At 37.0% G+C, this 23512-nt stretch overlaps 1 protein-coding gene across 6 annotated transcripts in view; it reads left to right on the forward strand.

The window, feature by feature from the left end:
- The window catches only part of LOC117332927 (kinesin-like protein KIF12), a 128284-nt gene that overhangs the window by 28619 nt on the left and 76153 nt on the right, over nucleotides 1–23512 (forward strand). For 2 of the 6 annotated variants that reach the window (XM_033892000.1, XM_033892002.1), the window contains exons 1-2: nucleotides 11087–12114; nucleotides 22936–23010. In XM_033892000.1, coding sequence (XP_033747891.1) covers nucleotides 11591–12114; nucleotides 22936–23010 — 599 coding nt within the window. In that variant the 5' untranslated portion in view covers nucleotides 11087–11590. Of the gene's footprint in view, nucleotides 1–11086; nucleotides 12115–16878; nucleotides 17053–17605; nucleotides 17670–22935; nucleotides 23011–23512 lie in introns of those variants that run through there. The other 4 variants (XM_033892006.1, XM_033892004.1, XM_033892005.1 and 1 more) reach the window with 3 other exon arrangements.

Raw genomic sequence — 23512 nt, forward strand, 5'->3', positions numbered from 1 at the left:
CTGCGACAAGATGTTGTGATGTTAGCCGTGGGTGTAAGCTTCGTTTTTGAAGACGTCCTTTCTGAAGTCTACAGACAAACAAGGAGGGTCACATGTACACTTTCTTGTATCCGTGACATACCAAGCTCATTAAAATCATTAATTGTTAGTATACTTCCTTATGTCCGTGACATACCAAGGTCATTAAAATCATTAATTATTAGTATACTTCCTTATGTCCGTGACATACCAAGGTCATTAAAATCATTAATTGTAAGTATACTTCCTTATGTCCGTGTCAGACATGACAAACTCATTAAAATCATTAATTGTTAGTCTACTTCCTTATGTCCGTGACATGCCAAACTCATTAAAACCATTCAAACTTATTAAAATTATTAAAAATCATTAAAATCATTAATTGTTTGCCTAATTCCTGCGAGAGATACCAGTGTGGAGTGAGAGATGCCAGTGTGGAGCGAGAGAGATACCAGTGTGGAGTGAGAGAGATGCCAGTGTGGAGTGAGAGAGATACCAGTGTGGAGCGAGAGATGCCAGTGTGGAGCGAGAGAGATACCAGTGTAGAGTGAGAGATGCCAGTGTGGAGCGAGAGATTCCAGTGTGGAGCGAAAGAGATACCAGTGTGGAGTGAGAGAGATGCCAGTGTGGAGCGAGAGAGATGCCAGTGTGGAGCGAGAGAGATACCAGTGTGGAGTGAGAGATGCCAGTGTGGAGTGAGAGAGATGTCAGTGTGGAGCGAGAGAGATGCCGGTGTGGAGTGAGAGATGCCAATGTGGAGTGAGAGAGATACCAGTGTGGAGCGAGAGAGATGCCAGTGTGGAGCGATAGAGATGCCAGTGTAGAGTAAGAGATATGCCCGTGTGGAGTGAGAGAGATACCAGTGTGGAGCGAGAGAGATGCCAGTATGGAGTGAGAGAGATGCCAGTGTGGAGTGAGAGAGATCCCAGTGTGGAGTGAGAGATATACCAGTGTGGAGCGAGAGAGATGCAAGTGTGGAGTGAGAGATATGCCAGTGTGGAGCGAGAGAGATACCAATGGTGAGTGAGAGAGATGCCAGTGTGGAGCGAGAGAGATGCCAGTGTGGAGTGAGAGAGATGCCAGTGTGGAGCGAGAGAGATGCCAGTGTGGAGTGAGAGAGATGCCAGTGTTGAGTGAGAGAGATGCCAGTGTGGAGCGAGAGATATGCCAGTGTGGAGTGAGAGAGATGCCAGTGTGGAGCGAGAGATGCCAGTGTGGAGTGAGAGAGATACCAATGGTGAGTGAGAGAGATGCCAGTGTGGAGCGAGAGAGATACCAGTGTGGAGTGAGAGAGATACCAATGGTGAGTGAAAGAGATACCATTGTGGAGTGAGAGAGATGCCAGTGTGGAGCAAGAGAGATACCAGTGTGGAGCGAGAGATGCCAGTGTGGAGTGAGAGAGATACCAATGGTGAGTGAGAGAGATGCCAGTGTGGAGCGAGAGAGATACCAGTGTGGAGTGAGAGAGATACCAGTGTGGAGCAAGAGAGATACCAGTGTGGAGTGAGAGATATGCCAGTGTGGAGTGAGAGAGATACCAGTGTGGAGTGAGAGAGATGACAGTGTGTCGAGGACATTTCAGTGGTATGGCATTATAAAGCGATCTTTAAGTTAGTCCTGTTCAAATAGAGACCGTCCTTATATGACCTTATTGGGGTGATGATAAATTAAACTAAGTGATTTTGACTTTAAGATTCTTTCATGAACAGCAAAATGGTACCCAAAATGACGTCAACGTGCATGACTTTTGAAAACCCTATATGATAAAGTGTCTAGTAGAAATGCATTCTTTTCTGACACTAAAGAATTTCGGGTAATCTATACACCAATCATTCACCTATCAAATCTTAAACGTAAACAGAGGGCCCCAAGTGTTTGGATATTAAATGACCATAACAACTGGACACAACTACTTGAGACTTCTTTTGGACTTTTTAATGAAAATATTAACACGTTGTTATTTGGTTTAACGTATTGGTTGTTACTAGCGGATAAATATTACTCAGCAAAATGGGTCTGGTGGCTTGTGTCCAGGGTGAAGAGTTTATTAATGAGTCTTATATATATTCCAATAACCTGTCCCATAGGAAAATTGATGAGTGTTGACTGTCTTGGTCGTATAAGTTTAAATTCAAACAAGAGGCACATCTGGACATTTTGTTAAGACCTGTTGGGGAATTTTCGTCAGGTCAACATGATTAAATGTTTGATTTTATACTTAAGTTCATGACAACGTAACGCGGTCTAGACATTCTGAAAACAGAAACAATTGAATATTCCATATTTTGGTTCCCTGAAGTATGATTAAGAAATGCTTTGATAAAAACTGTTGTCATTACACCAAATGAACTTGGGTGTTGTCCGTTAACTGTGCAAGTAGTCCATGATCCATGCCATACTGACTACAATATACATTGATGATATAAGGCATATCAATAGGCCTTTCCTTTACTAGTGGGAGACTACTTCTTTTACTCAACATTAAGACATCATTATCAGTAAAATTTCATAATTCTTCGACGTTTTGATAAATTCAAATTTCAAAAACCAACAAAATAATCAACAAAATATACATAGATTTAAGGAACTGGAATATCAGTTTTTCGACTCTTAAAATGAGTCTTCTGGGGGTTGGAAATCTTAGCACGTGCCATTTTTCGCATTGACCGTAATTCCAATTAGTTGTTAAAAATGTGGTTTGTCTAGATCCTCACCGAGTAATAGTATGTTTGTTACAAAAAATGTAGTTTGTTTTAATATCAACTGGTCTTATTTGTGTAATCAACATTACCGTGAAGAAATTAAAATCAGGAACTGAATAAAAGAAGATTTGGCCAACAATTGTGGGTTGATAATTTACAGTTGTATCAAATAATATATATCCTCTCGTAAAGGTTGATGTCATAGTTTTTGACATTTCCAATGATTAATGTTCGGACTGAATCCAGCCTAACGAACATTACTAATGACTAAATTTGGTATTTAAACGTGAGTAATGTCAACACGTGGAGAAACATGCCACTGTGATTTATAAATAGATTATCTGGCACTTGAAACAATGCTTCTGTACATATGTCTAGAAGACAATGCTAACCTATTGTGTTATAATACGATCCTCGATCGCTAGAACTGGCAGTAGCCGATCGCGAGGACCTACAGCGAGTGGTACCGATGTTCCAAAATACACTATAGCAAGATTAACAATGGCTCGTCTTCTCAATGGCTGGCACACCACATACGGGGTCTTTTGCAATGCTTTCGGGGCTCTAGAGGGGTGGTAAGGTTGTGAACTAAAGTGTGAAATAGTGTGTTCATTTTATTTTTCTATTACTTTAAGCTTCCTATCAGCACGATAAGGGCATGTCAGGACGGCGCGTACTTGAATGGGGGCCACTGTATAGTAGAATCTCACTGAAATGCCATGGCATCATCCACATACATGTATATTATACCTCATTCATTTAAGTGCCTATTTGAGTCTAGTAGTTGCTCCGGTCCATATATAGTATATGGCCCGGAATCAAGGGCCGAAGTCCTTGACTCCGGGCCGACGCTATATGAAAATGACGTCATAATACCAAGTTGACGTCGTCATATTATGACGTCATCATTTCAGACACTGAGCGAAATGGCGTCTGGCAGTGATAGATTTGCGTCCTTGGACGAAACCGAACTTGTTTCGATAACCGATGCGAAGGACTCCATCAATACCAAACAAGCAACTAAATACGCAGTGAACACCTGAGTAAGTAAGTGAGTGAGTAAGGAACACCCTGTATTTTTGCATCGTTTTGTTTGTTTCAAATTAAATGTTTAATGATTAAGAACAACTTGTTGTTTATTTTTTCCATGTCATGTTGGTCATATTCGGTATAATATAACAAATATTGCATGGCACTGAGGGCAATATGGGAGTTTATGGACTGGTCAGTCACCCAAATATATGTATATGGACCTCAGCTTCGCTTCGGTCCATATACATATATTTGGGTGACTGACCAGTCCATAAACTCCCATATTGCCCTCAGTGCCATGCAATATTTGTTAAATATTGACGTCAGAATGTGCCAAAAGAGAGAAAAGGAGAAGATCACAAATTTAGTGGCCAGTTAGGAATGAGCAGAAGGACAACAAGAGACATTAGTGTAACGTCCTACAGAGTACACCCGTATTGGTAATGTGCTTCAAAGAACTTCTACACGGGAGGAGGACAGTATAATTGTTATTGAAAGCAATTTATATCAAATGTTTCTCTTATCTTAACAAAATGGAAATAGTAACCGGTGTCCAATATCCGGAAATGTAAATCAGAACGATACATACATGTATTTATATATTTGTTTCAAAATATTTTTCATATAAAAGTTATGACACTTATAAAATTACATAGATATCTCACGAAATGTTTGAAAATCAATGAATAACTTTCATAAGGATTTCAGATGAAGCAGATTAAATAGAAACAAATAACGTCCATGAACCGGTATCTCCGGTAGCCCACCCTACTCCAGAAAGAAAGGTACCCGAAGCTGATAACATGTATCTGCTGTATAACAATCGGGACCCCCGCTGTAGAAGAGTTGCTAATAATCAGTCGAGTTTTTGTTCAAACACACCCAAGGTGGTACGACTTCCTTGTTACCTGTCGAGGTCGAAATCTAAGACAAAGAAGATGTTGTGCTGTTTACTTTATTGAGTAGATTTGTAACATGGACGATTATGGCAAGCCAAGTTTATTCGAGGAGCAACGTTGATCCAGGATTTTACCGAATTATATAGAAGATATCTTATATGTATGTTTATACCTTATAAGATATCTTATATAATAAATGATATATCTTATATACTTTTCTTTATAAGATATCTTATATAATATATAAGATATCATAAAATATATAAGATATCTTATAAAGAAAATTAAATAAGATATCTTATATATTTTATGACATCTTATATAATTCGATTATAAGATATCTTATAAAGAACGAGATTTGAATTAGAATTGAGATAATGAACTCTCCTCCACTCGATGAAGTAGCCGAGACGAAACTGAAACTACATATTATGGTTTGAAACAGATTAATAATTGTCATATATTCATGTTTGCTCGAATACGACATCTGCTCCGTACCTAGCCGATCGTGGTCGCGACAGAGGGTTGATTGTGTATGTTCCGCGTGCCTTTCAACAAAACGGAAGTTACTTTACGGGGGGAGCAGTCATTCTGTAACTTTCAGGTTTTTTATAAGCTATCTTATTAACTTTTCTTTATAAGATGTCTTATATATTATATAAGATATCTTAGATATTTTATGAGATATCTTATATACTTTATAAGATATCCCATAAAGAAAAGTTTATAAGATATCTTATAAAAGCAGAGACCTATATTAATCTTTTATGAGATATCTTATATACTTTAATTAAGATATCTCATAAACATATATGATATCTCATAAACATATAAGATATTTTATATAATATATGTAGTGATCACCATTGCCTGTTTTAAGGTGGCGGCCCTCCACCCTTCGCTGGGTACCGCCACACTTACATGTACACAACCAAATTCACTCGATCCGCCACGCATGTAATTGTTACCTAACACCCCTATTTTGTATCGATTTCAAGCAGAAAACTGATCCGTTTCTATAGCGTCCGATACTCATTACCTATGGCCCCTTTTTTAAACAGGTGAACTAGGCCTAATAACGAACGCGATCTCGGTAAGGTGCCTCACCGTTATGTTTTGAACGGTCGACTGATCTCTTGATTACACCTACATGTATATCGATGGTAATAATTAATTAGTAATAGCAGGTGTACTGTTCTGACCATGGGAACGGATGTGATTGTATGGTTTCAGTCGATCGGGACATCAGAGAAAGTGTTACCATCGTCGACATCGGAAAAACCGACGGTCCGATAAGATTTTTTTTTTTCTCACAAGAATTAATAATCAGCTGGGATAATCAGACTGATAATATCAATACCTAAGCCGATGTTTGAGAAGCATGGATACATCTTTGAAAACTTCACGGCAATGTCACCATGAAGAGAGGATCATAACAGAGACCTATATACTAGTATATAGGTCTCTGATCATAATAAGACATCTTATCTAATTTGGTAAAATACTGGATCAACATTGCTCTGTGAATAAATGACAACTTGACTTGCCATAGACGATGGCTGTTTGTTGTTTTTAACCTCACATAAACAAATTGAGGACATGTATTAGGAAGGTGCCTGTTTTCTTGGTGTCAACCTAAAGGGTACTTTATAGTGTGATTTCACCGAAAGGTCGTGTCGTACGTCTATTGGCATGGCATTTCTGTCGATCTATTACGCTGACACCGGGATGGGGTAGATACATCGCCCTATGCACCTCTTTCCTTTTTGAGCATTAGACAAGAAGCATTGAGAGACATTTTAATGTCTTTGGTGTGAGACAGCTTTGAGACGGAACCCACGGTCTCGGGGATGAACGCAACCCAAAGCTTTCATCTCGGGTGGGAACGCAACCCATAGACTTCCTCACATGGCAAACGCTCAATCAAAACGCCAAAAGTGAAGGAAGCCATGAAGTTTCCCGAAAAGAGAGCAGAGAAGAGATTAGATCCCAAACTAAGTTGTCTCTTACGAACGGGACACTGGTAATATTTCATTACAATCTACGGACTCACAAAGGTATGAATAGATCTGCCACTATATAATTGATAATTAACTCGACATTGGTAAGGAACAGAGAAATGTTGCATATTAATTTGGACATCAAAAAATGTTGACGATTTTGTATATCTACAATCTACAGTCATACCGCACACAACAATCTACAGTCCTGTCGCACACAACAATCTACAGTCATACCGTACATAACAATCTACAGTCATACCGCACACAACAATCTACAGTCATACCGCACACAACAATCTACCGTCATACCGCACACAACAATCTACAGTCATACCGCACACAACAATCTACAGTCATACCGCATATAACAATCTACAGTCATACCGCACACAACAATCTACAGTCATACCGCACACAACCATCTACAGTCATACCGCATATAACAATCTACAGTCATACCGCACACAACAATCTACAGTCCTGTCGCACACAACAATCTACCGTCATACCGCACATACCAATCTACAGTCATACCGCACACAACAATCTACAGTCATACCGCACACAACAATCTACAGTCATACCGCACACAACCATCTACAGTCATACCGCACACAACAATCTACAGTCATACCGCACACAACAATCTACAGTCATACCGCACACAACCATCTACAGTCATACCGCACATAACAATCTACAGTCATACCGCACACAACCATCTACAGTCATACCGCACACAACAATCTACAGTCATACCGCACACAACCATCTACAGTCATACCGCACATAACAATCTACAGTCATACCGTACACAACAATCTACAGTCATACCGCACATAACAATCTACAGTCATACCGTACATAACAATCTACAGTCATACCGCACATAACAATCTACAGTCATACCGTACACAACAATCTACAGTCATACCGCACATAACAATCTACAGTCATACCGTACATAACAATCTACAGTCATACCGCACACAACAATCTACAGTCATACCGCACACAACAATCTACAGTCATACCGCACATAACAATCTACAGTCATACCGTACATAACAATCTACAGTCATACCGTACATAACAATCTACAGTCATACCGCACATAACAATCTACAGTCATACCGTACACAACAATCTACAGTCATACCGCACATAACAATCTACAGTCATACCGCACACAACAATCTACAGTCATACCGCACACAACAATCTACAGTCATACCGCACACAACAATCTACAGTCATACCGCACATAACAATCTACAGTCATACCGCACATAACAATCTACAGTCATACCGTACACAACAATCTACAGTCATACCGCACATAACAATCTACAGTCATACCGTACATAACAATCTACAGTCATACCGTACACAACAATCTACAGTCATACCGCACACAACAATCTACAGTCATACCGCACATAACAATCTACAGTCATACCGTACACAACAATATACAGTCATACCGCACATCAATCTACAGTCATACCGCACATAACAATCTACAGTCATACCGTACACAACAATCTACAGTCATACCGCACATAACAATCTACAGTCATACCGTACACAACAATCTACAGTCATACCGCACACAACAATCTACAGTCATACCGCACACAACAATCTACAGTCATACCGTACATAACAATCTACAGTCATACCGTACATAACAATCTACAGTCATACCGCACATAACAATCTACAGTCATACCGTACATAACAATCTACAGTCATACCGCACACAACAATCTACAGTCATACCGCACACAACAATCTACAGTCATACAGCACACAACAATCTACAGTCATACCGCACACAACAATCTACAGTCATACCGCACATAACAATCTACAGTCATACCGTACATAACAATCTACAGTCATACCGCACATAACAATCTACAGTCATACCGCACATAACAATCTACAGTCATACCGCACATAACAATCTACAGTCATACCGCACATAACAATCTACAGTCATACCGCACATAACAATCTACAGTCGTATCGCCCACAACAATATATAGTTATGCCGCGCATTATACAATCATACAGCAAAAACAAGCTTTTTGAAAATACAAATCTAATCTTACAAAAAAGGACTTACATACAGTGTACACACAAGCAATATGGCTGTTGTATACAATACTACCACAACATCAACAACAAAATGTCTGTCTGAACACAAGGCTAACATAACAGCAAACAAATGGTCTGTTATTATAACCAGAGACATACATGTATATATGTCTCTGTTATAACTACCAACAATTTGTCTGTTATTATAACCAGAGACATATATAAGTCTCTGTTATAACTAACAACAATTTGTCTGTTATTATAACCAGAGACATATATACATGTATGTCTCTGTTATAACTACCAACAATTTGTCTGTTATTCAAGAATTATGACTCGACCCGTACAACAACAAAATCCGTAAACACACAGTTATTTACAACCTATACTAAAACACAAATGAACCGATACGAAAGACAAAAAATCTGTGGAGCCAGTCAAAATATGAGGACTATACTTACTTATACAGTACTATACTTATACAAACGTGAAACGTTTCATATCGGTTAGAGGATAGTGTTACAGCGGTCTATACTGTATCAACAACGCAGAAGAGTTCCTATTTGTTAGTGTTTTCTTTCTAACTTGATAGGTGGGGCATGCACCCTTAACACATTGTAATACTGAGTATGGTCGCACTTTGTTAACGCAAACGATCAGTAATCCCGAGGAAGGTCACGTAACCACATTTTGTGCGAGTATAGATGATAAACCGTACATGTTTGGTATCTAATGGGTTACATTTTCTTCCATTGTGATGTGTTTACGTGTGGCTATATGACGTCAATAGAACTTAAGACTTTATTTTAAAATCAATAATTCATTGCTTATCAGAAAATGCTAATAAGAATTAAAATGTGCTTAATTTGCGTTTGCTTAAAACATTGCGTGTGGTATGAAACCCAAATTTGGGACAGTTTTAAATCTACTTAAAATTCGCTGAATTAATTACTAATTATAAAGCAAAACCCTTCGTGAATTTTATTTTCATATAATCACATTTAACAATACAGACGTTATTTTAAAGAAAAAATTCCGGAAATGGTATAGTGGTCTGTATCAGCTTTATAGGAAATAAGGGGTAGACAAACGGAAACTCATACATAAAATTTAGAATTTCAAATGTCCTTTTTAAGTAGGACTAATTTACTGGTAGATTGATAGTAAGGTTGTTGTACTGTATTTTAAATTGAACTATATCTAAAATGTTTTGATAATAATGTAAAAACTGCTCCAATGTTGACTGTCATAAATATTCATCGCCACGTGACATTAGCTGTTGCGGTCAGCTGAAATCTCCACGCCCCAGATACTGATAGTACTTCCACTGAAATATTGCTTTCAAAATCATCTATGAATTTTTTTGAAATTCAAATAATTTGCCAATATTTAAAGAAATGTGTATATTTGTTCAATTTTTATATAAAGTATGTGCCAATTAATTCATATTTCCGATAATGAACAAAGGTCATTATAATAGATACAGTATGTCCAATATTTCTCACCGCACATTCACCTATAGATCTACACTGTTAAACCAGCCAGCAGATCACTGTATCTAATGAGGGCAGCTAGTCAAATAGTATTGACGGAAGTGCTATCATGATCAGATGCCCAAATCGTTAAAGCAGGTCAATAGCATTTCATTTTTTGTTTCATTGAAACCGTATCGAAGTTTTATTTTATTTTCTTATACCCATACCAGTATATTGACACTTCATGTTGTTTTTTTCTTTTTTTTTTTCCTTTTCTTAAATATATCTTCGATTAAGTAAAATTTGAAATCAATAATGTTATTTTACATACTTAGAGACTATTTGCAAACAGTTGTTCGCGTGCTTAGACCAAGATTTGTGAATGAATGACGAACCTTGTGTAAGCTCACATCAAGTACAATGTATACTTTTCTATTACCGTAAATCAAACGTCTCAAAATAAAAAAAACAATACATGTAATTTTTGTTTGCGGAGTAATATCATAGGTGCAAAATCAAACGCATTGTTGCTCCGAAAAGTACGCGCACCATTTTGCCTCTTTCAATAGATTATTACGTAAAACTCCGGTCACTGTTCGCTTATTCGAGAATTTACGGTCAAAATGAGTTTTATTTGTGGGTATATATATTTTACAATATAATCCCGTCCTATACATTCCAATACCTCCTTATCCCGTAAGTTAAAAACCAAAGGTGCTTTCCGTGTATACTTAATCGTATATTCTCTTGTTGATACTAATCCGCTAGAGAACGGTACAAATCTGGTATTTGTGGTCATTAAAGACCTGGCTAGTTGTATGGGTTTCCAAATCTGAGTGAATCTGTATTACAGTTGTTTTCGGTTATACAAACTATTCGGACCAATTCTGTGGATACCGAAGGAGCTGGTCCAACTAATGGTCCAACTAATGGTATATTTCGTTTTATGCACCTACTGTATCCCAGAACATCCGATCTGAAGTTGTGATTCTTAAATGTGGATTAATATACTTTATTCGTTCAGAATTGAACAATAAGTTCCTAACAACATATACACGGTACAATAAACAGATTCTGTCGCCTCAGATCAAACAACAGGATGTAATGGTGGACACAATAGTAAATGGGAGCGAGTTTTGAAGATTATGTCGATCAAATGTTCTGTTAAACGCGTGTGGAACGAAGGATACAGTTCTCCTGATCGTTTGTATGTTGTCGTGTACGTTAATATATACTGGAAGTTGTGCCACTTGACCGACATGGAAGTCTGCCAATACATGGAATAAATACAATTAAAAGGAATATGATACTATTTTCGGATTAATTTCCTGTAAATATGTGAACAAACTTATCAAATTATGGAAAACGAACGACGCGAAACCGGTGCCGACTCTCGTGCGACAAGAATCCCGGTGTCTAGGCGGAACACCACGGCATACCGTGATACTCTTCAACCAAGTCCTGGTCGTTATTCGCCCAGGAAAAACGTCAAGCGGACATCATCATTTAACGAAAGAAGCAGTTCTGTAACACCCCGCCCTTATACTGTGACACACAATGGAACGGTGGACGGGCAACCACCACCAGAAGGGGATTTGTATGTCATAAACGAAATAAACTCGACTCTCGCAAAACCTAATATCACGAGTAAAGACAGACCGGAAACAGAAGTGAAGCGGGATATTTCTCCTTCCCGGATATCCCGTTTGTCCATAGATTCCGTGTCTGATCGTCCGCTGTCGGAGTTACAGTCGGGGTATAACACACCATTCTTTTCTCTCGGTCCAACCCCCGAGCCTACCCCGCGAAACACACCGGGCTCTACACCAGCGCCACCTATTGGAATCAATTTCAAACCTAAATTCGATATCAAGGGGAAATGGTAGGTATACATTAACGAAGATAGATTTACTTTTAATCTCTCAATACATCGTGTCTCTCAGTATAGTGATACGTTCAGTTATTTGTTGATAAAATGCAGGATAACAATGAATTGAGGCGGTAGAGCAGCTAGTCCTGTTTTGGACTTAAAAACAGGACAAATGTAACATAAGTTGAGCTAAGTATTCGATTACTAAACATGGCGGTTTGTTTATATCGCAGTATGTAAGTACTTTATTAGCAAATTTATTGATCATGGGATTGCGTCTTTACATATAAATGTTAAATGATTAGTTAATTTGAGGCACCCCTATGGTGCTCAGTGATGTAGCCATCAGCTACTACAAGGTGACCACAGGCCCACCGAAAAAGGATCTGATTATTCACAGGGGCGACACCCAGCAAACAAAACAGCTCACCTACACATTTTAAACAAGCATGTTCGACATTCTAGATGGTTCCACTCTGAGACGAATATGTATATGGAGAGGCGATCAATCGGATTTACAAGGTGTTGCAAATATGATTATCCAAAACTTATCGCTGCGTGTTAGTGATTGAACTAGAATGTCATTATAGTGTTATCTCTAAATATAAGTGCAATCATGTAATACTATGTGTGTTTTATAGATAAAATAATCACTTACATGCAATTTAAATACTATATGTATACAGTCGCCATCTCAATATCAAAGTAAACTACCAATTTAATGGACAAAGGAAAAGGGATATCAGAAACCGTATTCGTTCTAAGCTTAAAGTTTAATTACGTGTAATTTAATTCCATTAGTAAGCCGCGGGCATTACATATGTAGACTTAATTAATTGTTAGGCCATGTTGCGTTGACATGGGTTGCCATTATTTATCGTCTGATACTATAGCATGGCGAACCAAGTTGTCAAGTAGTCATGGTTTACCATACAGTAGAGTAATTTAAGGACAGTGTATGCGACATATATAAGACTATCTCTGTCATGACCGCACAAAAAAAAAATGCAATGAACCAAATATAGAAGGTATTTTTCAATATTTGCTTTTATCAATCAAAACAAACCATATGCAATCCCCATTTGATAACATCTGAACCGATGAGCGTGGCAGTCTCTTGTGGTTTCTGTACTAACAGGCGGAGAATGGAGGCGATATCTATAAAACAGAACGTACCCCCTACCATCTAATGTTTAATATGAACCATGCAAACGATATTGAAATAATTTGGTTGTGACGAGAATTGTATGTATTTTATTCTCTTGGTGATGTTAAGGTGTCCCCTATACTTCTGGTTATTTATCAGTTTTTTTATTTATCTTATTTGTCACGTGATATGAACTGGCGTAAAATGAATCACTTTCCTCCAGCACAGGGACTTGACACATTTGTCTAAACCACACGGTCCGTGTATTATGTACCACTATCTCCAGCACAGGGACTTGACACATTTCTCTAAACTACACGGTCCGTGTATTATGTACTAATATCTTCAGCACAGGGACTTGACACTTTTCTCTAAACCACACGGTCCGTGTATTATGTACCACTATCTCCAGCACAGGGACTTGACACATTTCTCTAAACTACACGGTCCGTGTATTATGTACTAATATCTTCAGCACAGGGACTTGACACATTTCTCTAAACCACACGGTCCGTGTATTATGTACCACTATCTCCAGCACAGGGACTTGACACTTTTCTCTAAACCACACGGTCCGTGTATTATGTACCACTATTTCCTGCACAGGGACTTGACACATTTCTCTAAACCACACGGTCCGTGTATTATGTACTAATATCTTCAGCACAGGGACTTGACACATTTCTCTAAACCACACGGTCCGTGTATTATGCACCACTGTCTCCAGCACAGGGACTTGACACATTTCTCTAAACCACACGGTGCGTGTATTATGTACCACTGTCTCCAGCACAGGGACTTGACACTTTTCTCTAAACCACACGGTCCGTGTATTATGTACCACTGTCTTTTACTGGCTATATCAGAAAACTCTGGTCAGAAAGTGTCACTTTAGAGAAGTAATCGGACATTCTTGGGCCTTTCGGCAAATGTGGAATACTCCACATTTAACTTATCTTGTTGAGATATCAAGTATCTTATATCCAGCTCAATGTATCTCTTGTTAGTCCGAGAGAATATATTCCTCAATGAATAGGAAAAATAAATTTAAACAAGAACATGTGACCGGAGTTATAGGGGCTTGACACATTCCTGTGACTCAGAATGAAAAAATAACCCTATGTTCCCGTCCCTAGGTCACTGATCATTGCCATTCAAATCCTTCAAGCGGCATCTCTCGAAATTCCGATTGTACTAGTTTAGTATTTGTTGTCGACATTTGTACATGTGTAAGAAAATATTGGGATCAAATCCGTGAATATCGACTCATCTTGAACATGTATTCGCTGCAGGCTGGTGAATCAGGGATGCTACTATCTCGAATTCGAAAAGTAATTACGGGGAAATTGAAATTATATATTTTGGTTGCATTGATAAGTGATCTAGTGATTGAACCACGGGGTTCATTTTTTTTCTTTCTGTGTGTTAGGAACCTGTCAAGTCCCTGTGACCAGAATCTTAGGATTGATGATAGAGCTCGTTTGCGTGTAGCAAGACACTTCAAATTAAAATATTACATCACATACATACGATATATCAAATGAGAGTTTCTCGAATGAGATGTTAGGATTGCGTTAGATTTTAATCTCATGTCGTCATACAGTATATCAGAGTGTTCAATTCGTGGAACAGATACCAGGGTTTCAGTTTTTTTTCGGATTTGAAATTAATAAATAAGTAAATAGATTAATAGATTAGTTAATCAAAGTAAAACCCGACTGCGTGGTTACTGGTTCATCCTTTTTTCCTCAATATTTTTTCACATGAGACAAACGAAACAATAACGATTCGGAAAAATCTTGAATCTATGTAAATCTGTCTTCATTTAGAAATACAAGCTTGCAGAGAGTGCTCAGTTAGAGAAAGTGGCTAGGAAAACAGAAGATAGCATAGGAGTACAGAGAGAGAGAGAGAGAGAGGGGGGGGGGGGGGGGGGGTTGGGGGGGGGGGGGGGTTGGGGGGGGGGTTGGGGGGGGGGTCATAATAGATGCAAAACATGAACATATAATATGTATACTGTTCTTTTAAGGATCAATCTTTGTGAAAATCCTCTTTTATTGACGAACTCTTTTCTCTTAGAAGTTGCAACGCCGCTGCATCAGCCAATCAAAAGCGACGTTACTAACGGCGACGTCATGTTTTACGTTATGGGCTGATAGCATGCATTTTTCAGCCGATGAAAATGCTTGTTAAAATCAAGATTAAAAAACAAAACTTGTCGTTATGGAGGATTCTGAATACACTCATAAATATTCACGAGAGATATTGTCATATTTTTAATCTTCGATCCAGTAATAATTAAAATTGGAAGACATTATTTAATTGGGACTTGGCATTATTGAAGTAGAATATTACTTAGACTGTAGTCGGTGAGATTAAACCTATCAACAGAAGTCATAGACGGCAAAGTATCACTAAAGTGTTAGACGGTTACTAAATATGTGTTGGTGATTAACTTTGACTGTGAATATCATTAAACAAGTTCCCAATGTCCTAACATTTCAAAAACTTCTTTGTCCGACAGGAAAGACATATTTGAACACTAATGAATTGTAGGCACGCGAGCAAGTGTCCGCCTGAAGTTGCACACGTGTGTGTATGTGTGTGTGTCAGTTATTGATCGTAATTTATCGAAAATGTTTGCACGGATCAATATAAGCACCTACGACCTAACACGAGTACAAATGTATCGTATTATATTAGTCGGTGTATCACCTGACCCTACTGTCTCACCAACGACTTTTCTGTGCAGGTGATCGCTATAAAGCGATAAATGAAACCTGGATTTTAATCCTGTTTTATTTTTTTTATTGAATTTAAAAGGGAATGAACACCGGCATCGCGTATCCATGTCATTAAAAGTGTACCACTTTATGTATTTTTGATGGGATATATATGTTTCATTTGAGGTGGGGGAGTGGGGGCCTACATGGGAGGAAGGGGTCTCGTAAAGCAGGGCTATACATAAATATAAGACAAACAATACGAGCGATCTGTGTTAATTTATGTTTTCATTGAAAAATACTTTTGTTTACACATCCCAAGACCACATTAGATGGCGTTAGCTAAAATGAAAAAGTATTACTTATGTTATTTACCCTTTAGGTGCCTCTTGATACTTGCAAGTGGTTTCCGATATGTAACGATTAGCTATCGAAGTGCATACAATTGCCGTGTGTAATTAAAATAGAATTCATACTGGAAAATAAACATTAGTCGCTATAAATCTTTGATAGGACTTGTATTAAAATGACTAGGAAACCGAGGTTATAATCCACACCTGCAAGGAAACTGGAATGTTGGTGGATGTTGTATACGTACATGCTGTACATTCTAGATGGTTCACATCTAAACAAGACTTTAAATAGTCCATTATATTCGGGAATATATAAGTATAAACTGGTATATTGGTATATGTGTGAAAAAACCCATGGATTATATATTCATTTATGAACTAATGACGGGAAAGTGTAGATAAGGAGCCTATAATCGGTGTGTGTCAATTCATTAAATGGATTTTAGTTTGTGCTCATTAGAGAGAATCAAGCTAGGAGAAGGTAACATTTCTGGTGATTTCTTATCAGGATTCTGTTTCTTTGGATGCCTAATCGCGTGTGAATTCGTTGTTGGGACTGACTAAGTGACGTGATGAGCGATATCCAGTCGGTGTATTCCGCTGTGAGGGATGGGAGTCACGAGGGGGATTATCTCGGGGGCCTCCCAGACACCCTCGAACCCCTCTTCACTCCTCGGCAACAAGTATATTCTGTAAACTCCGATATGGTCGACGCCATCTCCATCAGGTGTTTATCAATTATGTTATATGCGTCTATTAAATACAATAAATAAATAAATAAATAAAGATTATGTTCTTGATGATGATGCTATTCATGTATAATGCGTTGAATTTCTCTTCAAAATCGCAAAAAAATATAACCATATTCTACGTCTCTGTTAATACACACCGATATATATATTCATTTTAACTTCACACTTCTTACATTAGTTTTCCACAACAATTCAAAATTCTAGAATGAAAAGTGTTACACGGACCCGGTCCCGAAATGTTTCTAATATTGTCAATACTTGTCTATGGTCCCTGGGTAGTTTTCGTTTTTGCGGTCCCAACGGTTGCACCAGTTGGACCGGTGTTGTTCGTTTATGAAACAAAGACGGACCTGATGATTTTATATTGTTTTCAGACGAGCCTTGACAAAAACTTCCAAGGCCTGTTAACATGTGCAGGTCCGTCAAGATAAACGAACAGGTCCCTTGACTTTGACTTAGTTTTAAGCGCTTAGGTGACGCTGGAGATTTCAACATCCGCAACCGGAAGTTGAATCTTGAGGCGGTAAAACAGAATTTCTAGGAAATTGGACTCGGATTAGATATTATCTATCGAAATCCGTGGTGTTTTATGGTAACCCAACAATTCTAGATGATTACACGATGAGAAACTTAGATGACGTACATATCTTGTCGCACTCGGCAACGTCCGATGATAAATCGGTCGTCCAGTGGCTCCCTAGTCCAGACCCAGGTCCCGGAGTTATTTTGAAATGAAAGCATTATCACAGGGGCTAACAACATCACATTGCTACAATCCATGTTACAATGTGTGTCAAGTCTGTATTGCTACAATCCATGTTATAATGTGTGCCAATTTAAGTCTCTGTATTGTGATGCTACAATGGGGTATCCATGTTACATTGTATGTCAAGTGTGCCAAGTCTCTGTATTTTGGTAGCCACTGTTAATTAATGTTGTAATGGGAAATTATTCAAACATTTAACGCTTTCATTTTGACTACTTTGCAGGGTAAAATGCTTTATCACTTCAATACCCCGAGATTTAGAGAAAAGGTGTTGGAACAAAATTATGAAAATAATATTGGAGCCATTTTTTTTGGCAGTCACAAAATTGAGTTTATTTTACTAGATTTTTCCCTTTTCATTGACATTATTTTATCAGAAGTTGTGAACTGTTATATAAGTACATAGCCTATACAATATCCATTTCTGGTTATTAGAATAAATCTATAACAGAATGGGAGAGATCAATCTGATCAGATCAAATTTATTCCTGGTATGTATATCAACCAGCTGTTATTCCTACAAAATCAATTTTTAACTTATTAGACTCTAGGGCTTATTAGACTATATTGGAAATCGGGCCGATCAACATGATGGCTTAATTTGAATTTAAAGTTAAAAAAGTGGAGCAAAATCGAAAATTGGGAAAATTAACAAACTTTAATTCAAAATATTAAACTTAAATCATAACTAATAGATCTATTTCGATCGTTCCAGTGGTGCCTAAACAAATACATAATCATCTGAACCTAGGGCTGACTGCATCTTAACTGTATACTGGACAGCATCATCCAGAGTTTTTGACAATTTGTTATAATTAAACCTAGTAATGACACGAACGTACATACAGATTGCGAGTTACCAACATTTTGACATAAGGATTAATGGGGCCCCTAGTGAGCCCCTGAAAGTCCTGCAGAAAAAATAACAATGACTGTACTTGCACTGAAACTCACAATTCTGAGATGTACCTAACTCTGAGTCGTGAGAACTATTGGATAATTTCAGGGTCACTAAGTGCCAAGGGATATACTATGTACATTCTGAAAACTTAAATGGGATATCCAGCATGATTAAATACACTAAATCTTGTCTAAGTAGTTATCCCTGACAAGTTAACTACTTAAAATATTTTAAGTTTGATACCATGAACTGTGTATTGATATCGAAAGTGTGATTTATATTCATTTATATTCTAAAATCTTAAAACATTTTTTAAATCTTTAAATATATTCAAAATCTTAAAACATTATAATATGTACAAATATATGTTCAAATTCAATTAATTAAATGTCAATGGTTCTGTATCGTGTTCGTAAAAATGTTTTGCTAGAGGTATAATTTTGTGTATACAAAATGTATAGTGTTTTCATAAAAAGATTAATGCATTATGTGATTAAAGATTTTGAAAGTTAAGCTTGAAATTGAATAAAATATATGCTTACAATAAATATAAGATATTATTTATGGAATGCAAAAAAATTATTTCAGCTACAGGTAGTTTGTATGGAGGCATATATACAAAGTGCATTCTTATAATGAATGCGTGTATATACGAAGTTATCATCTCCTGACAAAGATCATACCAAGTTAAGTCTTACGAGTTGAGGCAGTGACCCAAAGCCTGCCACTTATTGTACTGGGTATATTGTTTGTGTAACCAGTTTGTTTGGCCAACTCGTTCCTCAGTAATGAACTAACGACCAGACATAATTAAAACAGCCATGTATGTATACATCAGTAGTATATGTATACAAACCGTATATCCAGGTATGGCCAACACAACTGTGTTTGGAATCTAAAGGTAATACCTGGCTTTGTCAGGTCCTGTAGGGGGTACAACAAATAACAATACTTACCTGTATAGGTAACTGTAAAGCCCACCGGACTAGTGTAACATTTGTATGGTACATGTGGCCCTGGGTAACTCTAACAGTGTATCAGTTCTGATAAGGAGATTGAACCATGTTTGAATTGTACTCTGATGGCCGCGAGAGACCTATAGCAAAGTCTTCTTCCACTACTGTTGTAAAAATTAATTATAACATTCTTTTGTGTATTTTTAAAATTTAATTTATTTAATTGGATGACTCCATGTTAGCATCAGTCAAATATATAATAACATAGAATAGTAGACATTTCAAGTAAAGTGATCAGAAATTATCAGGTGTTTTATAATCTCAAACAGACACTTATAATTATATAACAATATAAAGTCTCTGTCCCAAATCATAGTATGAGGTCTAAAAATTCCTGTGTTTCCGCTTACTCTTTAGTTATCGATCATATATTTTTGTGTTACCCAGATATTTTTTGGACAATTTTCAAGGAAGGACTATTAAAGTCAAAATTCCTAGTCTGTATAATCTTTGTAAAAACTATTAAAGGATAAAAAGATTTCCTCACTGACCTACCTAGCTACCTTACATCATTTCTCCCATGTTAAGATAAAATCTAGATAACATTAAAAAAAAAAAAAAAATTTATTTGTGTGAATATTCTAGTTATATTTCCTAGTAGTACTTAAAGGACTTCCAATATAGTTAATTGATTACATATCTGGCTAAATGTGTGTTCATATAACCTAGAAAAGGTCTGGAGTTTCTAGTTGCTGTGATATTATAGTTTTCTTTGTAACTTTACATAAAAAAATTCTTAACTTACCTAAAATAAAGTTAATCAATTATACGGTATATATGTACATGTGATCAGTGTGTCCAATCACTATATATAGTAAAATAATTACCACTAAATGACAGACAAGTCCAAGGAATTGTTCTTTAGCTCATTTATTTGCGTGTTATAGTCAAAAGTGGTGGATGTCCTTGGTGGAAAAATTAAACGACCTCTGTTAGGTGTCTACAATGATAAAAACACATCTTGAATCATGCTTCATGGTTTTGAAGGGTCTTAAGTTTTATCAACATCAAAGAATCGAAGAAATAGAGGATATCTAACAGTGTCTTCAGTAATACCAAATATATAATGAAAAATATCACTTTTATAGAATGAATAATTTTTGATATTTCACTGGTAAAAATGTAATAAATGTTTTTATGCATGATAGTGAATGACTGGCATCATGTATGTACAAAAAGTATATACTTATCATTCAACCGTCTGCCTTTCAGATATTTCGATAGTAACTAAAGGACTTGATCTTTATAGCTGAAGTGTATATACCGTATTCAGCCTGAATAAGTGCACCCCATCTTTTTCAGGAAAAAAGGATGGGTGTGCTATAAATGAATCATATAAAAGTTCCTCACCTCACTTTTAACCAAATTTAAGACTGGATTGTTTTTCACTACATGTACATAAATTTAAAGGTATTAATGAAAAAAAGAAATTCTACCCAGATTTCACAATCTTCTCTTTGCATGGTTTTTTAAAGTTATACAGTTTAATTAAAGCACACCTCTTTTGTGTTTTTGTAAGTGCACAGTATGCTTATTAGGTCGATTTCACAGTATGCTTATATTATTAGGCTGATTTCACAGTATGCTTATTAGGTCGATTTCACAGTATGCTTATATTATTAGGCTGATTTCACAGTATGCTTATTAGGTCAATTTCACAGTATGCTTATTAGGCTGATTTCACAGTATGCTTATTAGGTCGATTTCACAGTATGCTTATTAGGCTGATTTCGCAGTATGCTTATTAGGTTGATTTCACAGTATGCTTATTAGGCTGATTTCACAGTATGCTTATTAGGTCGATTTCACAGTATGCTTATTAGGTTGATTTCACAGTATGCTTATTAGGTCGATTTCACAGTATGCTTATTAGGTCGATTGCACAGTGTGCTTATTAGGCTGATTTCACAGTATGCTTATTAGGTCGATTGCACAGTGTGCTTATTAGGTCGATTTCACAGTATGCTTATTAGGTCGATTTCACAGTATGCTTATTAGGCTGATTTCACAGTATGCTTATTAGGTCGATTGCACAGTGTGCTTATTAGGTGGATAACAGAGTTTGTAATGTATATATGTATTTCATAATATTTCATTACTCAATAATGCATTATATTAACTAAGAAGTCTGGTGTTGTGACATCATTGTGAAAATAGGCTAGAAATAATATATAGCACTTGTGATTGGTGTGTTACAGAAACTAGAATTCAAAAACAAAATGCAGGCCCTTATGATAATCACAAAATATCATCACAAGCAATTGGAGGTTATAATAATGCAGGTTGACCTTGGTATATAGAGCAGATGAATTTTCTTAAAGGGTCCCCCCAAGGGACAAAGAAATAATTCTTACATTGTAATAATTACTTATTTGCCCCATATTAACATTTTAACTAATTCATATCTTATAGACATACCTTTGCAAGGGGCCGCGGTGGCCGAGTGGTTAAGGTGTACCGACACTTTATCACTAGCCCTCCACCACTGGGTTGCGAGTTCGAAACCTACAGTGGGGCAGTTGCCAGGTACTGACCGTAGGCCGGTGGTTTTTCTCCGGGTACTCCGGCTTTCCTCCGCCTCCAAAACCTGGCACGTCCTTAAATGACCCTGGCTGTTAATAGGATGTTAAACAAAAACAAACCAAACCAAAACCTTTGCAAGGATCCAGTGTTACCCGGATAATTAACATTGATATTAATTCTGTGACCCCTATATATATGTTTAAATGCTAGTTTTCAATCCCCTATATATATGTTTAAATGCTAGTTTTCAATATGTGTTGAAATAACAAGGCAGTTTGACTTAAACCTGTGTCCATCTTATTTTAAAAGCTATAAACACCCCAAAATTATGTAAGTTATTACATAATCAAGATGTTTGAGGTAGTTGTACACTTAATGCATACAGTTGATATCTGTTAATTGTAGGGTATCGGTGGTTTAAATCTGAGACTATTGGGGAATGTGTTTTTATAGGGTCGTATTACTTGTTAGGGTATTGTATTAGTACACTGAAGGCTATTGTATGGCCAGTTTGAAGGTTTTTGATTTAGTCTGCCTTGTGAGCAAACACCAGTGTAGCTGTGATTTACCGACATCACAAATCTTAACATGTGTTTACGTTACAAAAATGTGGACGATATATTAAAATGGCTGTCTCGTCTATGTCTTTCAGGAGTTCAACGACGCTCTCGTCTGCAGGAGGAATAGAGGGTGAAGATGTAGACGAACATATCAATGTTGTTTTGAGGTATGTATTTATATTGATTATCATACAATGAATATTTCATAGGACATATTCCAGTAAAATTTTACTTGACGGATGGATGTCAGCTTTGTTAAAGAGGGACCACCAACAGGAGGGATTTTAAGGTTACATAACATGTGATAAATTGTACCTTTATAAAACACTCATACATGTACCATACAGCCCTGGAGGCAAAGCTTCATGAAATTTATAGAATCAAACAAGTGATAGTAATAAAAAATGAAGCTTGCTTTGACATTTTTGGCTCACGTGGACCATATTGTCCATCTGTTGCATGGCTGGTGTACATGTAATTGTTCAACTTTTTTCTTTTGAATGACTTCTACTCAAAAACTAAATGGAAAGAATCATCATATTTGGCTTGTAGGTTACTTGGAGGGCCACACAAAGTTTGCAAAAATAAATGACCTTAATTTGTGTTCAAGTTTGTTCAAACACTCAAATAACCTCTGGTAAACTGAAATGCCTAAATTTAAGATATTTG

The sequence above is a fragment of the Pecten maximus genome, chromosome 8 (genome assembly GCF_902652985.1).
Source record: "Pecten maximus chromosome 8, xPecMax1.1, whole genome shotgun sequence".
Lineage (NCBI taxonomy): Eukaryota > Metazoa > Mollusca > Bivalvia > Pectinida > Pectinidae > Pecten > Pecten maximus.